Source organism: Ambystoma mexicanum, chromosome 9 (genome assembly GCF_040938575.1).
Source record: "Ambystoma mexicanum isolate Mex_15411 chromosome 9, UKY_AmexF1_1, whole genome shotgun sequence".
Taxonomy (NCBI): domain Eukaryota; kingdom Metazoa; phylum Chordata; class Amphibia; order Caudata; family Ambystomatidae; genus Ambystoma; species Ambystoma mexicanum.
In genome coordinates this window covers 1389563393-1389579999 of record NC_090931.1, presented here as the reverse complement: position 1 = coordinate 1389579999, position 16607 = coordinate 1389563393, and the positions used below count along the sequence as shown (strand labels likewise).

General features: G+C 43.7%; 1 protein-coding gene across 2 annotated transcripts in view; it reads left to right on the top strand.

Annotated features, from left to right (window-relative positions):
• The window catches only part of CYP27C1 (cytochrome P450 family 27 subfamily C member 1), a 111523-nt gene that overhangs the window by 44645 nt on the left and 50271 nt on the right, over positions 1 to 16607 (top strand). For both annotated transcript variants that reach the window (XM_069616792.1, XM_069616793.1), the window contains exons 2-4: positions 567 to 757; positions 4539 to 4738; positions 15642 to 15851. In XM_069616792.1, the coding sequence (XP_069472893.1) occupies positions 567 to 757; positions 4539 to 4738; positions 15642 to 15851 (601 nt within the window). The remainder of the gene's footprint in view (positions 1 to 566; positions 758 to 4538; positions 4739 to 15641; positions 15852 to 16607) is intronic.

The following is a 16607-nucleotide window of genomic DNA, read 5'->3' as shown; positions in this document are numbered from 1 at the left end:
GTAAGGCCCCCATTTTGAGCCTCCTCCTTGTCTGGGAGGCCGACAACTCCCCTCGCGGGTACTCATATTTGAATTTTTTGTGTGCCATATTCTCTGTGTGAAGTTGAAGGTCTTATCAAACTAAATCACTCTTCAAACTAAATCCTAGATGGACTTTACTCCTTCCATGAACCAGTAAGGTCAGATGAGTATTTTACGTTTTGGATTTTTTCGCAGGTTTTTCCAAACTAAGCCTTCAAATACAAAAGTATTTTCCTTCAATTGCTTGCGCATGGATGTTCATGCTGTTTGGTAGGAGTTTATCTATTGCATGCATCTTGTTCTTTGTTGAGACGATCAAAGGTCATCAGCTTGTGCTTTCTACTTTAACATAAATGTATGACTGAGTCAAGGGTACAGCATGAACGTTGCGCATGGAAAGATACATCTCAGCGTTCTCACAATGGGCAGTGTGCTTGATAACCCCACCACCTTCCCTTAGATTGGCACAATCAAACAATGATGACAACATTTTTTTCTATCTTTTTTTTTATCTCCTTGTTTGTCTATTTATTTTGGTGTCGTAGCAAAAACATACTCAAGAATATGGTGGGATCTTCAAGTCTCATTTTGGCCCCCAGCTTGTGGTGTCCATTGCAGATCGAGATATGGTTGCCCACGTCCTCAGGTCCGAGAAGTCAGCACCTCAGCGAGCCAACATGGAGTCCTGGCAGGAGTACCGAGACCTGCGAGGGAGGTCCACTGGGTTGATTTCTGCGTGAGTAAGCACCTTGGCTGTTGTTTTGTCCAGACCCTACCTTCCTTGCTTTGGTTACACCAAACTGGCACCACCCCATTGCTTCCAACATTAGATGGTTTAATCGAGGGACATTTTAGGTCATGAAGTTTGATAGGATGTGACTCACCATCAGATTGCATTGAGCAAAATGGATTTTTCAGATGAGCAAAAATGCAAAAAAGTGGTTGGCTCTAGGTTCCAAAATCGGCACGCTCTCTCTCCTAAAGGGGGATATTTGGGAGCCATGATTTTTCTGTATAGCTACCATCCCTCCATCCATACTTAGAACTGCATACAAGTGTAAGGTCACAACTGATCATTATTATATGATGTAGGCTGTCTTTATCCTCCTTTTTGTGAGAGTAACTCTCTATTGCTCAGTTTCACATAGGGACGATCAGCAGGATCGATTACTAGGAAATTGGAGATTGGATGCTACTTTTCAAAAAGCAAATAATATGGGTCAGAGTCAGTCTAATATCCCTTTGTTAATCCTTTGTAGAAAGGGATTTTAACTTGTACTATGCGTACAATCTCTCTTGTTTTGCCTTCCCTTTGCCCTGCATAAACTCGAAGCCATTGATGGGAAGGGCATACACTTGTATTGGGTTCGGACAGCATTGCAGAAGGCTTAATGGACTATGACCCCTTTGGTCTTTAGTTGCTTCGGCCCTAAATCTGATACTTGACATCAAGACAAGTTGAAAGACTTTGTTTTCATTTAGGATTTCTTGTAAAACATAAGTTGCTGCTTTTCAGCATCTTCATTGTGTTCTGGCGTAGGGCTACAGTAAGGTTCCCTAACAATAAGAGGATGAGGCTTTTGGATTCGATGGTCATATTCAATGTATAATATTTTCATTATGTTTTCCCAAAACCAGTACAGCACAATACAATAGTAGCAGTATTTATGCAGTGCAACAGCAAACCTTGACACATATAATTCAATAATAGCAACAGCATTGCTAAACATCTTAGGTACAAGTAAAGTAGCAAATAATGAATTAAAGATTTTCAGTAGCAACAATGAAGGCATAATGGTATCATTCAGTTCATCGGCAGGTGGGCCGAATAGTCTCTGGCACTTGGCCAGCCTTGGGGATACACAGCCTACAAACGTATTCTGTAAACACAGGACAACACTCCTTTGGCACACGGTGATACCAGTTTGCAAGATGTGCCCGCCTGTGCCTTACAACAGAGTACATCTTTATAGAAGGCATTATATATTGGGGGAAGATACCCATTTAAGCAATCTTTGGCACCTTCTCAATAACAGGGCCTTTGGTGGAGATAGTTATCCTCCAAGTTAGAACTGGGGTAGGGTTTCATTTTGATTCTTAATGGAATCCCTTGTTTCAAAGTGGGGAACTTAAAATGGGAAGCTTTTTGAGAGGAATTCTTCGGCGAAAGGCAGATGAGTTGAGGTTGGTGATTAGAGCGATTCTCTAGGGGGAGTTGCTAGATAGAGAACAGCAGCGTTAATGCTCAATTAACTGGGCCTAAAGCTCTGGTGAAAAGGTATGCACTAGGGCATCTCCAGACTTCAGAAAGTCATCCTTGAGGTTTAGTTGTAGAGGGAGAGAGTTCCAGAGCTTAGAGCCTTTAGGTACAACTTAACCTTTGGTTTAAAAGTGTTGATCCACCTAGTGTGGAAGAAAAACAGGTTACTCAGTAGTGTATGGAAGGCATGGTATCAAAGTAAGACAGAAACAAGTGATCACAGTTCAAGGGTGCTTATTAAACTGCTTTAATATGGGTGAAATAAATGCCTAATCTAAACCTAAATCTAAGATGCAAGCAAGCTACGACCATCTAATAATAATACAGTCCTATTAGAGTCTAGTCAAATAAAAAGGGCTTATACTTAAAACAACTATTGCCAATCCTTACTGCTATGCTACAAAATAGTGTGGGATAATGTTCACAAGAAACAAAAGAAGTGTTCACAAAATAATAAGTCAAGAGGTCTCCCTTCCCTAAATTTTTAGCACGGGACAAGGTGGGACTTTTCTGGCACAAGCTTACAGTTCCTTTTCTCTATACCAGGGCCTTCTGTGCCCAAGTCTCCTTTCATAAAAGGTCTCTTGCTTCAGAAGGCCTGATATGCAAAAACAACAAAACAAAAGTTCCTTCTGGTAATCTTCAAGTTGGGTGATTACCCTTCACCCTTGGATCACGCTCAGCCAGGCTCCGATCCTTCTCTCAATCGTCAGCCTCCCTCCATCAGGCTCAGACTTTCCAGAGCACTTGCCAATTTTTAAATGGAGACTTCCGAAAGGCGATCACCTCTTGCCGGGTCACTCTGTTAGTCCTATGGCAAGTATGGCCTGCCATATTACAGTTTGCACGGTGTGCCCCTCAGCCAGGCGCAAATGCCTGTTTCATAACTCCCTCAGTCGGTTTCACAATTGTCAAAACTTCTGCACCTTGTCAAGGACTTCGATTGTACAAGGGGTTTGGCTTGACCCTTGACACCTCGTGCCGGCCTTCCCTATGGCCTCTTGATATTTGCAGTGTTAATACTTTTGCGGTTCCACATTCTCTTTGTTCAGGAGAGGGGTACCAGCTAGAGACCTTCGAATGGGTGCTCACGTGGTGCCAGACCACTCTATCTCTGGTACCAAGTTCGTTCACAACAAAAGACCTCGGTCTATTAATCTTCTTAATGTTGCCACTGCAACCTTGAGTCTAACACAGTCTGGTCCCCTATCAGGTTCTTCGGCTTACCGGCTGTGCTGACTCGTTGGCGTTTCTTTACAGCTGGAATCCAGGACGGTACCACGATGGGAACCGCGTCTCCCCGCCCTGGCTATCAGTGTCGTTGGGTTCCATGTACCACTGACATCTGTCACACCAATCGCCAGCTGCGATTCCCGGTCATGCGTTTTCTTTATCTGAGGCTTTGTGGGCCTGGGTTGAAAAGTGCAAGGGCAACTCCCCCCTTGATGTCCTTTCATGTCTTGCCTGGTACAGTCAGCCTTGCTCCGAGTGTGCTCTCGGGCTCTGCCTTTTATTCCTATGGGAAAGGGAAAGGGCGGTCAGGTGTGCATTGTCGTCAATTGCCTGACTCTGCCTGACCCGTGTGTTGGGACATGTCATGTAACCAGCTAGGGTCTTAGTGCGTTGTTGCTCACGGTGTAAGAAAGTGTTCGTGTTGGAAAAGGGGCGGTAGAGTTTTTAAATATCCTGCTAGGCAGGATGGGGAAAAGGTGTCATAAGGAAGGGGATACCTTGTCTCACCCATCGGTGTCCCACTTCCACTGCCTGAAGACTCTTCATCCAGGTGATCCTCCCTCACCGGTCCACCCCCAGGAACTGGATCCAATAGCGATGGCCATGTCCTGGCCACCTGGATGACAGACACCTTCAGGTTTCTCACAGTAACAATTGTTCTTTCTAAGTTTACCATGCATTGAGAAACACAACCTGCCACCATCCATGCAGTCCCTGTTTGATTTTCCTTTTTCTTAGCAGCGATCTTCAAAATTGAGGTGTAACAGGACCACACATGTTCACATATGCTGTGGAAGGCATAGGGCGTAGGCATGTGCAACAATGCTCTTATTTCTGTTCACTTTCTTTAAAAAAAAGTCCACTTTCCTACCACAGGGGGCATTACTGCGGAGACCATAGACAGCTATGTGTCAACATTGGGCTTTCATCCCTCTTTCAAGGGTATTTTGCTCTTCTTGTTCCACTAATCTTCCTAATATACTAGCCCCATTTTAATCATTGTAGTGATTGTTTTCTATTCCAGGGAAGGTGAGAAGTGGCTAAAGATGAGGAGTGTACTGCGACAGAAAATCCTCAGACCCAAGGACGTGGCGATCTTTTCAGAGGGAGTCAATGAAGTAATCGCAGACTTGATTAAAAGAATTGAGACCCTCAGAAGCCAAGACGAAGACGGCGAGACAGTGACCAATGTCAACGATCTCTTCTTCAAGTACTCCATGGAAGGTAAGGCCCCAAAACCTGGGTTCATGAATCCCCTGAGTCCATGACACCTTCAAGTGCTTACGTTTCAATGTGCTGTAACCAGCCTCAGTATTAAACAGTGTTATTTCACCTTGGTGCATTAATACTATTCCATACAAGAGAGTTCAGTGGTCACTTTCATTAAACTGTTTGGTATAAACTGGGGTGCATCCACATTCAAATGCTTGTGAGATCAATTTTTCATAGGAAATAAACGAATAACCAGGCTGGGAGGATAGCTCAGGGGCCACTCCTTTGTCTTAGAAGCAAGACACCGCAGAGCAACACAGGTTTGAATCCCAGAGACTGGTCTCCGGTAATTAGAGTGTTACAGAAAAGTTAATTAATTAACCAGTTGCATGACATGACATACTTAACATGTCTCCCATTTCCTCTAGGATTTCAACAGGCTTTTGTTAACGCTCAGCTTGTAGCATAGCGCCCCTCGCCTATAGAAATTCTTAGGGATCATTCTTTCCCGTTTTTGTAGAGTGGCACAAATCTGCACATGGAGAATTTGAATCTTTCCTGATTATTATCAGAGTGTTATTGATAAGCCATCCCGTGGATAATACTCAAGAACTATCTAGTCAATTTGATGCCAGTGCAGTTTTTCCATGGTGACAGGACAAAGTGAACAGTGAAAATTACGAAGAACAGTAAGAGTCTCCCACTCCACCCACACACCGGGAAGGACTTGAAGACCACACTCTTTAAAGAACATCTTTCTGATTGCTTCACTGAACCCCTTTTCTCTCCCTCTGGAGGTCCCTCGCTCCACCCTACCTATCCCAGCCTATCTGCTACCCCTGCAACCTGCTTGTAAAGCCCTGGATTTGAACATCACTCTGTTGCTTTGCAGCTAGGTTTGTGCTTTATAAATCCCATATATACATACATATAGGTGCACAAAATATTGACTGTGTCAAAATAAAGACTCAAAAAAATAAAGCTTGCAAAACATAGCATTATCTTGAAGTAGTTTTAGAGGAAGGAGAGGGAATGGCGAGAAAGAAATCGGGAAGTTAAGTAGGTTTATGGGGGTGAGGGATGCCATATTGACATTAAAACATTTTTGCATAATGGGTAATACATTTTTTAGAAATTAGATATCTGGGCTTTCTTGATCCCGCTTTCAAGGAGTCTGTTCATTCTTACAAATAGGGACTGTATTACAGACATGAGAGTGGTGGAACACTTGGGGGACTGATGACCACTGAATTCTTAGATTTAAAGTTAGGTAAAGTGGATGGGATAGCTCCTGCTGTGGCAAGGGCCTTGGGTGTAATAGGAGCCAATATTTCAAGGTTGTGGATTACTCTGGAAAAGGTGCAAAAAGGGTGGGGGCATCTTCTTTGTGGGTGCATATAATACATAGGTATTGGCATCAAATGTCACTTTCGATAGGAAATGAATCGGTATGTGGTCTATTGTGACAACACCACATCTCTCCGCCCTCTGCAACTCATACAAAACAGGGCTGCAAGACTTGTCCTTGGCCTCAACTCCAGGGATCGTATCTCTCCAGGACTGAAATCTTTGCACTGGCTCCCAGTGGCGGCAAGGGTTAAGTTCAATAGCCTCTGCATTGTCCATAAGGCCTTCTGGGGCCTGGGACCTCAATACCTTCAACTCTCTCTTCCTAAATATCTTCCTCCTCGAGCTCTTCGCTCGTTCGCCTCCAACTCCTTCATGGTCAGTCGCTTCTCCAAGTAGCGAGTTGGTGGTAGATATCTTTCTTCTGCTGGGGCCTCCCTCTGGAACAGCCTCCCAGCCTCTCTGAAACTTGATGAGAACCATCTCCGGTTCCGGAAGCACCTCAAGACCTTCCTCTTTGCTTCTGCTTTTTCTCCTCCTCTCCCCTGCTGATCTCCTGGCTGAATCTGAAACTCTGAATCTGAAACTGCACTGGTTACTTGGTTAGCCTCTGATCTCGGGGCCATGTCCCCTCCCTGCCAGTTGCACACCTGCACTGCCCCCCTAGCAACCCTTGCACTTGGGGACTATTTCTGAATCCCTTCAACCCCTACTTCCACTTGACACCTGATGTCTGTACTTACCGTTGCACTTACGAACAGCTGGCCGCACTTTTATTTATTGTCTTTATTTATTTTACTGTTATTCTATGTACTGCACTTCCCCCTACCCTTTGCCCCACACTTTTCCCTTTCCCCCTCCCCTGCACTTGCGCGATCTCAATATCACCTGGCCTAGTAGGATCGTTGTCTCTGTCTTCCCTCTGTTTCCCCTCCCTTGCCTCATCGCGTCTTGAAACACTTGTCTATAGCCACGTTATAAATGCCATATCATATCATACAGAAAAGATTAGGCAAGGCTAAGACTTTTTGGAACTGAAGATGCAAATTGGGAAAGGAGGCAATGACGTCATTTAGGGGTCGCCAGGTGTCGCAACTGCGACCCCCTGAGGTCTCTCTTGTTACCCCAGTTGTCTCCTTACTACCCCTAGTTTTTATGCAAGGTCCTGGGCTGTGGCCAGCGCCATGTGGCTCTTTGCTTCTGGAGTGGCTGGCTTTCTTGTTCAGGCCTCTTTAGAAAAAAAGAATACAAAAAAAAGAATAGGGGTTCCACATGTCTAACCCTTTGAGCAGTGACCCTAAATAAGAAAGAATAGGAACACCAAATAATTTGTCTTTCTGGAATTCTATACAATAATTGCTAGACTCATTAAAGGTTTATTTCAGGCACACTTGGGGGTTGAGTCACTGATTTTGTCTTTTCTTAAACACCTCAACTCATCCTTTCATCCTTCTGAGGTCGATAAATGAGTACCAACCCAGGTCGGGTGATATTGTATGTATATTTGTTCTATATAAAGCGCTTAAGCGTAAGTGCTATATAATAACACATCATTATCATTTGGCCATGGACATCTGCTTGCATTCACAGTAATTTGGTAATATGGGCCTATACACACTGATCTTAATGATATATATGGCGACCCACTCTTGTATGAAATGTATATCACATTATAGTGATATTGTAACCATATTCTTCATAGTGTACTTACGAACAATGCTATGTGATGCTGCTTCTTGTTTTGTCAAGGGGTGAAAGGCTATGTTGCATCGCTTCCTATGATGTCACTTTGGAAGGTGGGGTCAAATGATGTCACTTCCCATGATGTCATCAGAGGTTGAGGGTCATGTGATGTCACTTCCGCTACCCCTGGCATTTTGGTGAAATGATGTCCTTGTCTGCAGCTCTAGAAAGGCACAGCACTCCGGGAGATGGCTCAAATTGTAGTTGGTCTCAGGACTGGTTGGTCCCACTAGCGAAAGGGAAGGACTCATCCTCTTTGGAGCTCCTCTGTCGATTAGAACTCGGCGTCCGGACAGCAGTGGTCGATTCACAGTGATGCAGGCGTCTGTGGTCGTCTTCTTCTTTGGTTACTTCAGTTTCCATTGGTCAACTTGCCTTTCACCTCAGGAACCTGCAATCTCTCTCACCAGTTTACATTCAGGCCAGCAAGCCCTCCAGTGGGCACTGGTTCGATTCAGGCACTCGGGCAGACAAAGGACAGGGGAGTGAAAAACTCCTCCCCTACTTTCTGCCTGCCCAGATATGCTGGTGCCTAGGCGGGGACACCAAAGGGTGTTGCCAAAGTCAAAACACACACACAGAGAATGGTAGAATAAGGGCTAACAAAGGACATCCACCCTAGAAATTGTCAAAAATGAAAGGAGCCAACGTGTTGGAACATAGGTGACCCTATTGTGCACAACCGAGACTGTGAATACAGGCTGCGGTAAAAGGTAGCACAATAGTTGGTAGAAGACGTCCTCTACCACCAGTGATAACTAGAGCATTGTCTATGTGGCTAAAAAGTCACAGGAGCAGAGAGAAGTGGCATACTATGTATCCCCTTTGCACTCCACATAAGGTGGTGTGTGGCAATTTCTCATAGTATAACGTTTTAGGAACCGTAGTTAATAAGGATAAGGAAAGAATCTCAAAGGAGAACCCAAAGGGTTCCCAGCAACACTGCCCACAGGGAGCTGTGTGCTGCAAAAGTAAAACACAGATGCCTTAAAATAGATATGGAGGAAAGTAGACACCATAGTAAAGGTAAACCACAGAGAACAGAGTTCCAAAAGACAGAGCAAATAAGAATGATTGAGTGGAAAAAGGCTCCACTCATTCTGGATAGAAAGAAAAAGGTCCAGAAGTCCAGCAAAACGTGCTGGGGGTTTCACTAGGAAAGGGGATGCAGCATAAACATGATACATATTCCTAACACTGGCAAACAATACAAATACTGGTAATAGAAATGCATTAAAAAACCATCACCACACACACTGATCTCTCTAGAACAAGAGGCCGACTAAGTCATGCTGTAGAGACAATCAGGAAATAGTATTTGTATACAACATGATCCTTAGTTAAATCACAGTTTTAAGACAAGCAAACAATAATATATATCACAATTGTTAGGGATTTTTTTTTTTACAAAAGTCCACCGATTGTAGGACTTGTGAAGACTCACACTTGGGACACAGGGCTAAAACTCTTAGTATAGGCCTGAACCACACAGGGTTTGTTGGTAGCATCGGCTGATCTGCCAGGCTTATCTTAGGCCGTACACAGCATTTAGAGAATAGACAAAGAAGCACTGACACACTGAAATGTATATACAAATAATAGTTTCTTTTATATATATATATACTAAGGTAAGTAATTATTCAGCAAGGTAAGTACTATAACACACAATAAGTATTTTTTTTTAAACCCAATGCAGTATGCAATTCAAACGTAAGTAAAACATTTGTAATCACCTTTCAGAATATCTGTGTCAGGTACAAATGGATGAAACAAAATCAACATAAAGCAGATAAATACTTGTAATTACTTCACAGAGGCCTAACACTTTTGAAGTCCATCTCTATCTAGTAATGAGTGTCTCAGAATTAGATTTGAGGGAAAAACAGGTAGGCACAAGCTCTAGAAAGTTCAAAAGTTCCAGAGGAAGTCTTCTGTAGCAAGTAAGTAACACCTTTGGTTGGAAAAAAGGGTCAGGGACCTCAAAGAAGCCTCCCTGTAGGTTCACAGGCATTAGGCCTAGGCGAACGTACCTGGGCAAGCTCCCAACCACATGAATCAGCACTCCAGCAACACAGGAGCAGCAAAGGAACTCTAGTTAATTCTACCAAGAGTCTCACAGTACCTTAGGAGTGAATATGTGGATGCACCATGATGCCCCCACGGTGCAGCACCAGCAGACAGTGTCACTGGATTCGTGGTCATGCAGACGAAAGAAGGAACACTGGAATGGATATTGCAGCAGCAGGTGAGTGAAGAGGCTTCAGACAAAGGATTATTCAGGGTTCTGTGATTTTGGCACCCTTTTCAAGACACCAGTGAAGAATGATTATCGCCTGGTCAATTCGTCTCTCCTTCTCGGTCCAGCACTCTGGTGAGGGGATTTCAAGGAGTGGAATCTTGCCTCTGGAGGTCTGGAAGAAGTCCGCTAAAGTTTGGGAAGGATTCAATCTTCGGAGGTTTATGCACTCAACAGTGGCCACAGGTCCCAGAGTATTGGCGGTTTGCAGCCTGTGAAGGTCACAACTCATCATGGGATTGCTCAAAATGCAGCTCATCGATAGACTGATTTGAACCACTAGTCTAAGGGAGAGAGTCGTCCTTTTCGGGGCTCTTCTGATGCTTGGAAGAAGGGTCAGATAGCAGTGGTTACTCAGAGGGCCTCTCCGGTCATCTGTAAGTGGCTGCAGACATTTCTCCTCTTCCTCCTCATCAGTTCTTCTGTTGCAGGGGTCAGCTTGTCTTAAGTCTCAGCATCCATGCCTCTTATTCAGGAACCCAGCCAATCAGCACCCATGCACCATTGAAACCCTGGGTGGTGGCTGACCTAATTGGACAGCCAGCCCCCCAGTTGGAACTGGCTCCAGGCAGGCACACCAGAAGACAAAGAACATCAGAGTTTCAGAGTCTGCCCCCATTTCCTGTCCTCACAGGCATACTGGAGCCTTGCTGGGCTCCCCAAATAATTTCTTCAGAAGACAAAAGTCAAACCCCCCACCCAGCACAGCAGAAGCACCAAGAAGGGACAAGCAACCAAGAAATAGCAAATAAAAAGAACATAGTCACCATTTTGGGTCAATGGTGACCCTTCTCTGCACGACTGCGGCTATAAGTACAGCCTGGGAGTAACAATTGCACAAAGGTAGGTAAGATAAAACCACTGCCACCAGCCATTCAGATTAGCTTGTCACTGTAATTAAAAAGTTACAGGAGCAGTGGGAAAGGGGATACAGTGTAACCCCTCAGCTCTCCACATAAGGTGGGGTGTGCTGATCTCACAATATAAAAGAAAGGAAGAATAAACATATCCCCCTATAACAGGAAATAGAAAGGTAAGCCCAAGGGGCTACCAGCAGCACTGCACAGATAGTGCTGTGTGATGCAAGAGTCTAAAGACAGATGTCAGAAAACTTGGAGGAAAGTATAACTCAAAGCATAAGGTATAAAAAGAAATACAAAGTATCCCAAAAGATAGGGTAAAAGAATGAGTGAGTGTGGAAAAGGTTCCCATTCACTCAGTGGCACAGACCACAAATCCAGTAGTCCAGCAATAAGTGCTGGGGGACTCACATGTAGAGGAGATTGTACATAAACATCTACCTATCAACATTGATAGCCAAAATGGTCTTAAACATATAGTTAATGTGCCAAAGAAATAAAGCAAAAAACAGTAATGCAGTAAAGAGAAATTGAAAATAAGAAAATGAAGATTTGATGCTGAGCACCTGACACCGTGCACCATATGGAGCCCCCTGCAGTTTATTATGGTACTTGGTCAGGTATGCAGGTGTTGAGTGTGGTTAATTGCAGTGGACTAACCACAGAGTAAGTCATTTTTCAAGTCCCCATTAATTGCACATATTGGACCTGATATGTTTGCACCTATGTGCAAACAGGTTGCCTTTGTGCAATTCTTGTAATTTTCACTACGATCTGTAAAGAGGAGTTAAAACTGGCGGGACTACCTTTGTGCCTTCTTTGTGCTTCATAATGCAGCATATGTACATGCCACCTGCCATTTACTCATGCCAGGTAGCGTATACAATGGATTCCCATGGAATCTGCCTGCTTTTAGCTGGTGTAAAAAGCATGCACATTCCACAGGAATCTATTACATCTGCACCATGATGCTGACATAACTGCATGCAGATTTGCATGGCGGAGCTGATGGCGTTCATGAGAATACAATGCCGTTCCATGCCCTAGCTCTGTCATGCAAATCGACGAAACTGTGGAGAAGAGTAAAAAGCATGCATAGGCGTTTTACGCATGTTTCTTATCTACTCCATTATGAAAATGAGCTCCACAGTGTATTGCTCATGTGCTGGCAAATACTGTCATCGGCTTGAGGACCTTCTTCAGGCAAAGAAGCAGGGTGTGGCATGCATTCCTCACCACAGCTGCAACCTAGGGAACCTGAGAAACCACAAATAAATGGTATCAGGTAATATTGTCCCCATATATGCCAGCATAAATATAGTCGCCGGGAAACGGCATAGGCGACATTATATATGGGGACAATGTGTGGGGTAAATGAGAACGGGGGTTGCATGGGTGTCCCCCGTTCCATTAAAAAACATTCTTGCATGGCGACATTTGTGCGGGGACATTATCACATGGAACCAAATAAATAGGGCTTATAAGTTGTTAGGTATGGACAGACGCCTGGACATGTGGGAGTGGCCTAAAAGCATTTTGGGGTATTAAGAATAAAATCAGACATCTTTCTTTCCTCCAGGCACGCTTTGTTTGAGTGTCCCAGTGCGTGAAAGTGTGGGAATTACCATTAACTTTCAGAGAGATTTGTGTCTTGTCTGCAGAAGATTGCCGTTATAACACCTCAGAGGAAGTCATTTTCTTTAAAAGCGTAAAAAGTAACGGAGGCAGCCTGCTATGTTTGCACTTAAGTGCAAAGAGGTCCCCTCCATGCAGTTTTTCTCATTCGCATTACGAAGTGCAAAATAGAGGTGTAAAGGTAGGCGTAATTGCATGTATGCCTTGTGTTTTTTTGCACTTCATAGTACAAAATGAGTAAATGCTGATTGCCCTTGACGCATGGCAAGCAGCATATACATCGGATTGCATAGGAATCCAAAGTATTTGCGCTAGCATGAAAATACTATGGTGGCATAAATACTAGCACATTTGTATGGCATAGATGACCGGGGTGGCGGAAAGAGACATTCCATTCTCTGCCCCTCACTGCCATGCAAATGAATACACATGTGATTACAGTGAAAATCATGCATTTTGTGCATGCTTTTTCCTCCACGCAAGGAGCATGACCCCTGGACGGATTTGTTGCTGAGAGCGCCACTTTGCTGAAGTACATTCTTCTAATCCTCTGTGATCTGCATTGGCGAAGCCCAGTGGAAGTGAAGCTCTATACGTTTCTCCATAGGTGCATTTGCAGAGCATATCAGCTCCCTGTGGCTGATAATGTTTGCAGTAGGCCTTAAAGCAATCATGTTTGCCCCAATATTAATTTTACATTTCTGTTGGGAGGCCGGTCCTATGAACTCTAGCGCATCAAGTAGGCAAGCCCCTTCAGTTGGACATCCTGTGTGTCCACAGTTTTCATAGCACCTACTTTTTCCTGGGCCTTTTTTTTCTATCTCTGTTGTATAAACCAATTAAAAATTCTAAAGCGGGACTGCCTCTGAGTGGAGAAAGGACTATATAGACAGGAGCATGACTTGAACGCTACTGTTGGTTGATCTACAGTGCTACCAACTGACCACCACCTGCCAAGGCTAATCCCACGCGCAGCACAATTGTCATTCATGCACAAAGAAAGGTACTAAGTTCACACGTATGCCCCAGCCTTGAACTGCAGAATAAAAGCTGCAGCTATGCAGCACCAAACTGGTGAAACACAACATGTGTCCTCTACCTAAAAACTCTCACCGCTCCTTTTCATTGCTGGTTGCCTCTGCTACTACGTGCAAGGCTGTGTATTACTACATGCAAGGCTGTGTATTACTACATGCAAGGCTGTGTATTAAGGGTAAAACAAACTCAAGGGGTCTATGTGGGTGGTGACAACCAGAAGGCGAGAGAACCCAGATAATACTCTTGTATTCCGGCTCTTCTAGTAGCTGGGCTAAAAATTGATCAAAAGATGTTTCCTTTTGTCGGTATAGAATTTTGCCAGGTATGCAAGCATCATTTTATGCGTCCTGGTACCCATCTCCCCCTATTTAACCACCTCCAGTACTTCCAATGTTGCAGCATGGCAAGAACTCATCAATATTTGCAATGTTTCCGAACAGGTTGCGCTCGGATCTACTTTTCCTTGTCGGATAGAGATTTCTTGGATATTCGTATGTGGGAAGACTTTCTGTCTCGAGAGAAAGATTGACCCAACACAACTCCACACCATTGCCCAACGTGGCAGCTTTGCACCCCAGCTAGTTTTGTTTCAGGAGTGGATTTTAGTGTGCGATATTCTGATTATATGTGCAGCAAAAAACCAATATGGAAACAGTGCAGCATCAAATGGGTGAGGTGTTGTCAATGGGCTTTGGAGAAGAAGACCAGTCTATTGACTACGGCCGAAGACAATGGTATGTCTTTCATGTCATATTTGTCTGGCACATCCTTTCTAACTATAATTATAAAAACTAAACGAAACTGCCTTAGCAAAATAAGATGGATTCATATAAACATCCGTCCACTGGTGGAGCCTATCCATAGAGATTTCTCCTTGCAGAAGATGCTGCTAAGCATCACTGTCCGGTTTAATGGCAGTTGAAATGGGCTATAGATCTGCTTGTGAGGAAGACTTTTGAAACTTTGCCTTCCTGCACCATTGACCTCCTCTGTTGGGAAACAGTTTTTCTGGTTGTGGTCACTTCTGCTCGGTGGGTGATTACGTTGCAGGCTCGTTCCTGCAATGAACCTTACTAGCTGACAAGATGGTTTTAAGGCTTTCCATGGTCTCCCTGTACCCACGAGACTACATTAACCTTCCACCTGAACCAGGGCAGTGTCTGTAGCTTTCCAAAGGCATGTGAGCATCACAGAATCGGCCTCTCTGGCTACTTCCTTTGTGGTTTGTCAGCATCATGACCTGGATGATTCTTTGGCACAGGACGCTTTTTTTGGCCAGTAACTAATACATGATCTTTTTGCTCGAAGATATCCTGCATGCTCTGTCACCTTTCTCCAAGTACATTCCTACTGGGTAATCTGTCCTAACAGGTTAGGAAGGAGGGATAGCTTCTGGATCTAAGGGTAATGGAAAATAAGAGCACCTGAATCCCCATGAAGGTAATTCCTTTTTTACTGCAAAATGTCTCTCTTGTTCTGTAGTGAATCCCTTTATGTGCTTGAATGTCCTTAATGCATCTTTCCCAGCCTTAACCCTTTGCCTGCATTGGGCTTTGCACCCCTGTCTACCCCCAAACCCAACTCGTCTCATGACAGATATTTTGAGCGATAAGGATTCGCTCAGCATGCACCAATCCCCAGATTGCTTCCCAAAGCTAGGACCGTGCTCAATAAATACCCATAATAATAATAATAATATATAACGATATATATGTTTTATTATTATATATGTGTAATAATGTGATCCAGGAATTTGTAATACTCCTTTAAGTGGAAGAAACATGTTTTAGCCTCTCCAAGTCTTTCAGAGTACGTTAAATACACTTTAGATTCTGATTGGTCATTTCCATAGTCCAGGATGAGCTAATCATGGGTGGACCAGTTCTGACTGTATTTATAATTTGAAAACACACATTTGTTTCTCTGAAAGTTGCAGGCATGCTAGCCATGTGTAGCTAAGATGAAATACTATGATTTCTTCTTCATCCTTTCTTAGGTGTGGCTACCATACTCTACGAGTGCCGTTTGGGCTGTTTGGAAAACGAGGTCCCAAAGAAGACGGTGGAGTACATCGAGGCACTAGAGCTGATGTTTAGCATGTTCAAGACCACCATGTATGCAGGTGCAATACCCAAATGGCTCCGCCCAATTCTCCCAAGACCGTGGAAAGAGTTCTGCGATTCCTGGGACGGACTATTCAAATTCAGTAAGAGGTCTTCACTTTTGTTTTTGGTTATGAACAGGTTATTTTTATGTTATCCTTTCTCCTCATTTCTTTGCTAAGCATTATTGTAGCCTTTGTTGCTCTAACATCCTATTTCGCCTCAGTGTGATTTCCGTAATATCCTCATTTTTTTCAAGGTTTTCAGTGTGAGTGAATCTGCTTTCTTTGGCAGATTTCATTAGATGACTATGAGTATCCTTACACTGGTTCTTTCTTGAGTCCTCTTTCTTTGTACAGTCTGCCCGGGTTCATGGGCACTATATCTAATAGACCAGGGGGCACCAACCTTTTGTGGATAATAAGCAAAATATCAGTATCATATGGACGGCGAGCAACATCCTTAGTTCTATGGAACATATCAGCGATCAGTTTGTGGAAAAAAACGATTTCAACACAAATTATACCTTGAAGAAACTTCATATTGCGAAGAGGCTATGTTAATGTGCAGGAATTAACAGTAAACTAGACCAAGTCAGACCTTCCAGGATTTTGCGGCATGAAATGGCAAATTATGCGGCACAAACCTTTATTTATTGCGGCATTTTTGCAGGACATTTTGTATTAACTGGAGGGTGTAAGATTGCCACATTGCAGGAAATAGGCAGAGTGCAAGGCTACAAGAGAGCCTGGGTATCATTATTATGTATCTTTTGTATTAATTTAATAGGAAGAGTCCCAGATGTCTCTGGCTTGGCAGAACAGTGTTTGATTTGGCTACATTTCTGGTTTAATGTTAAT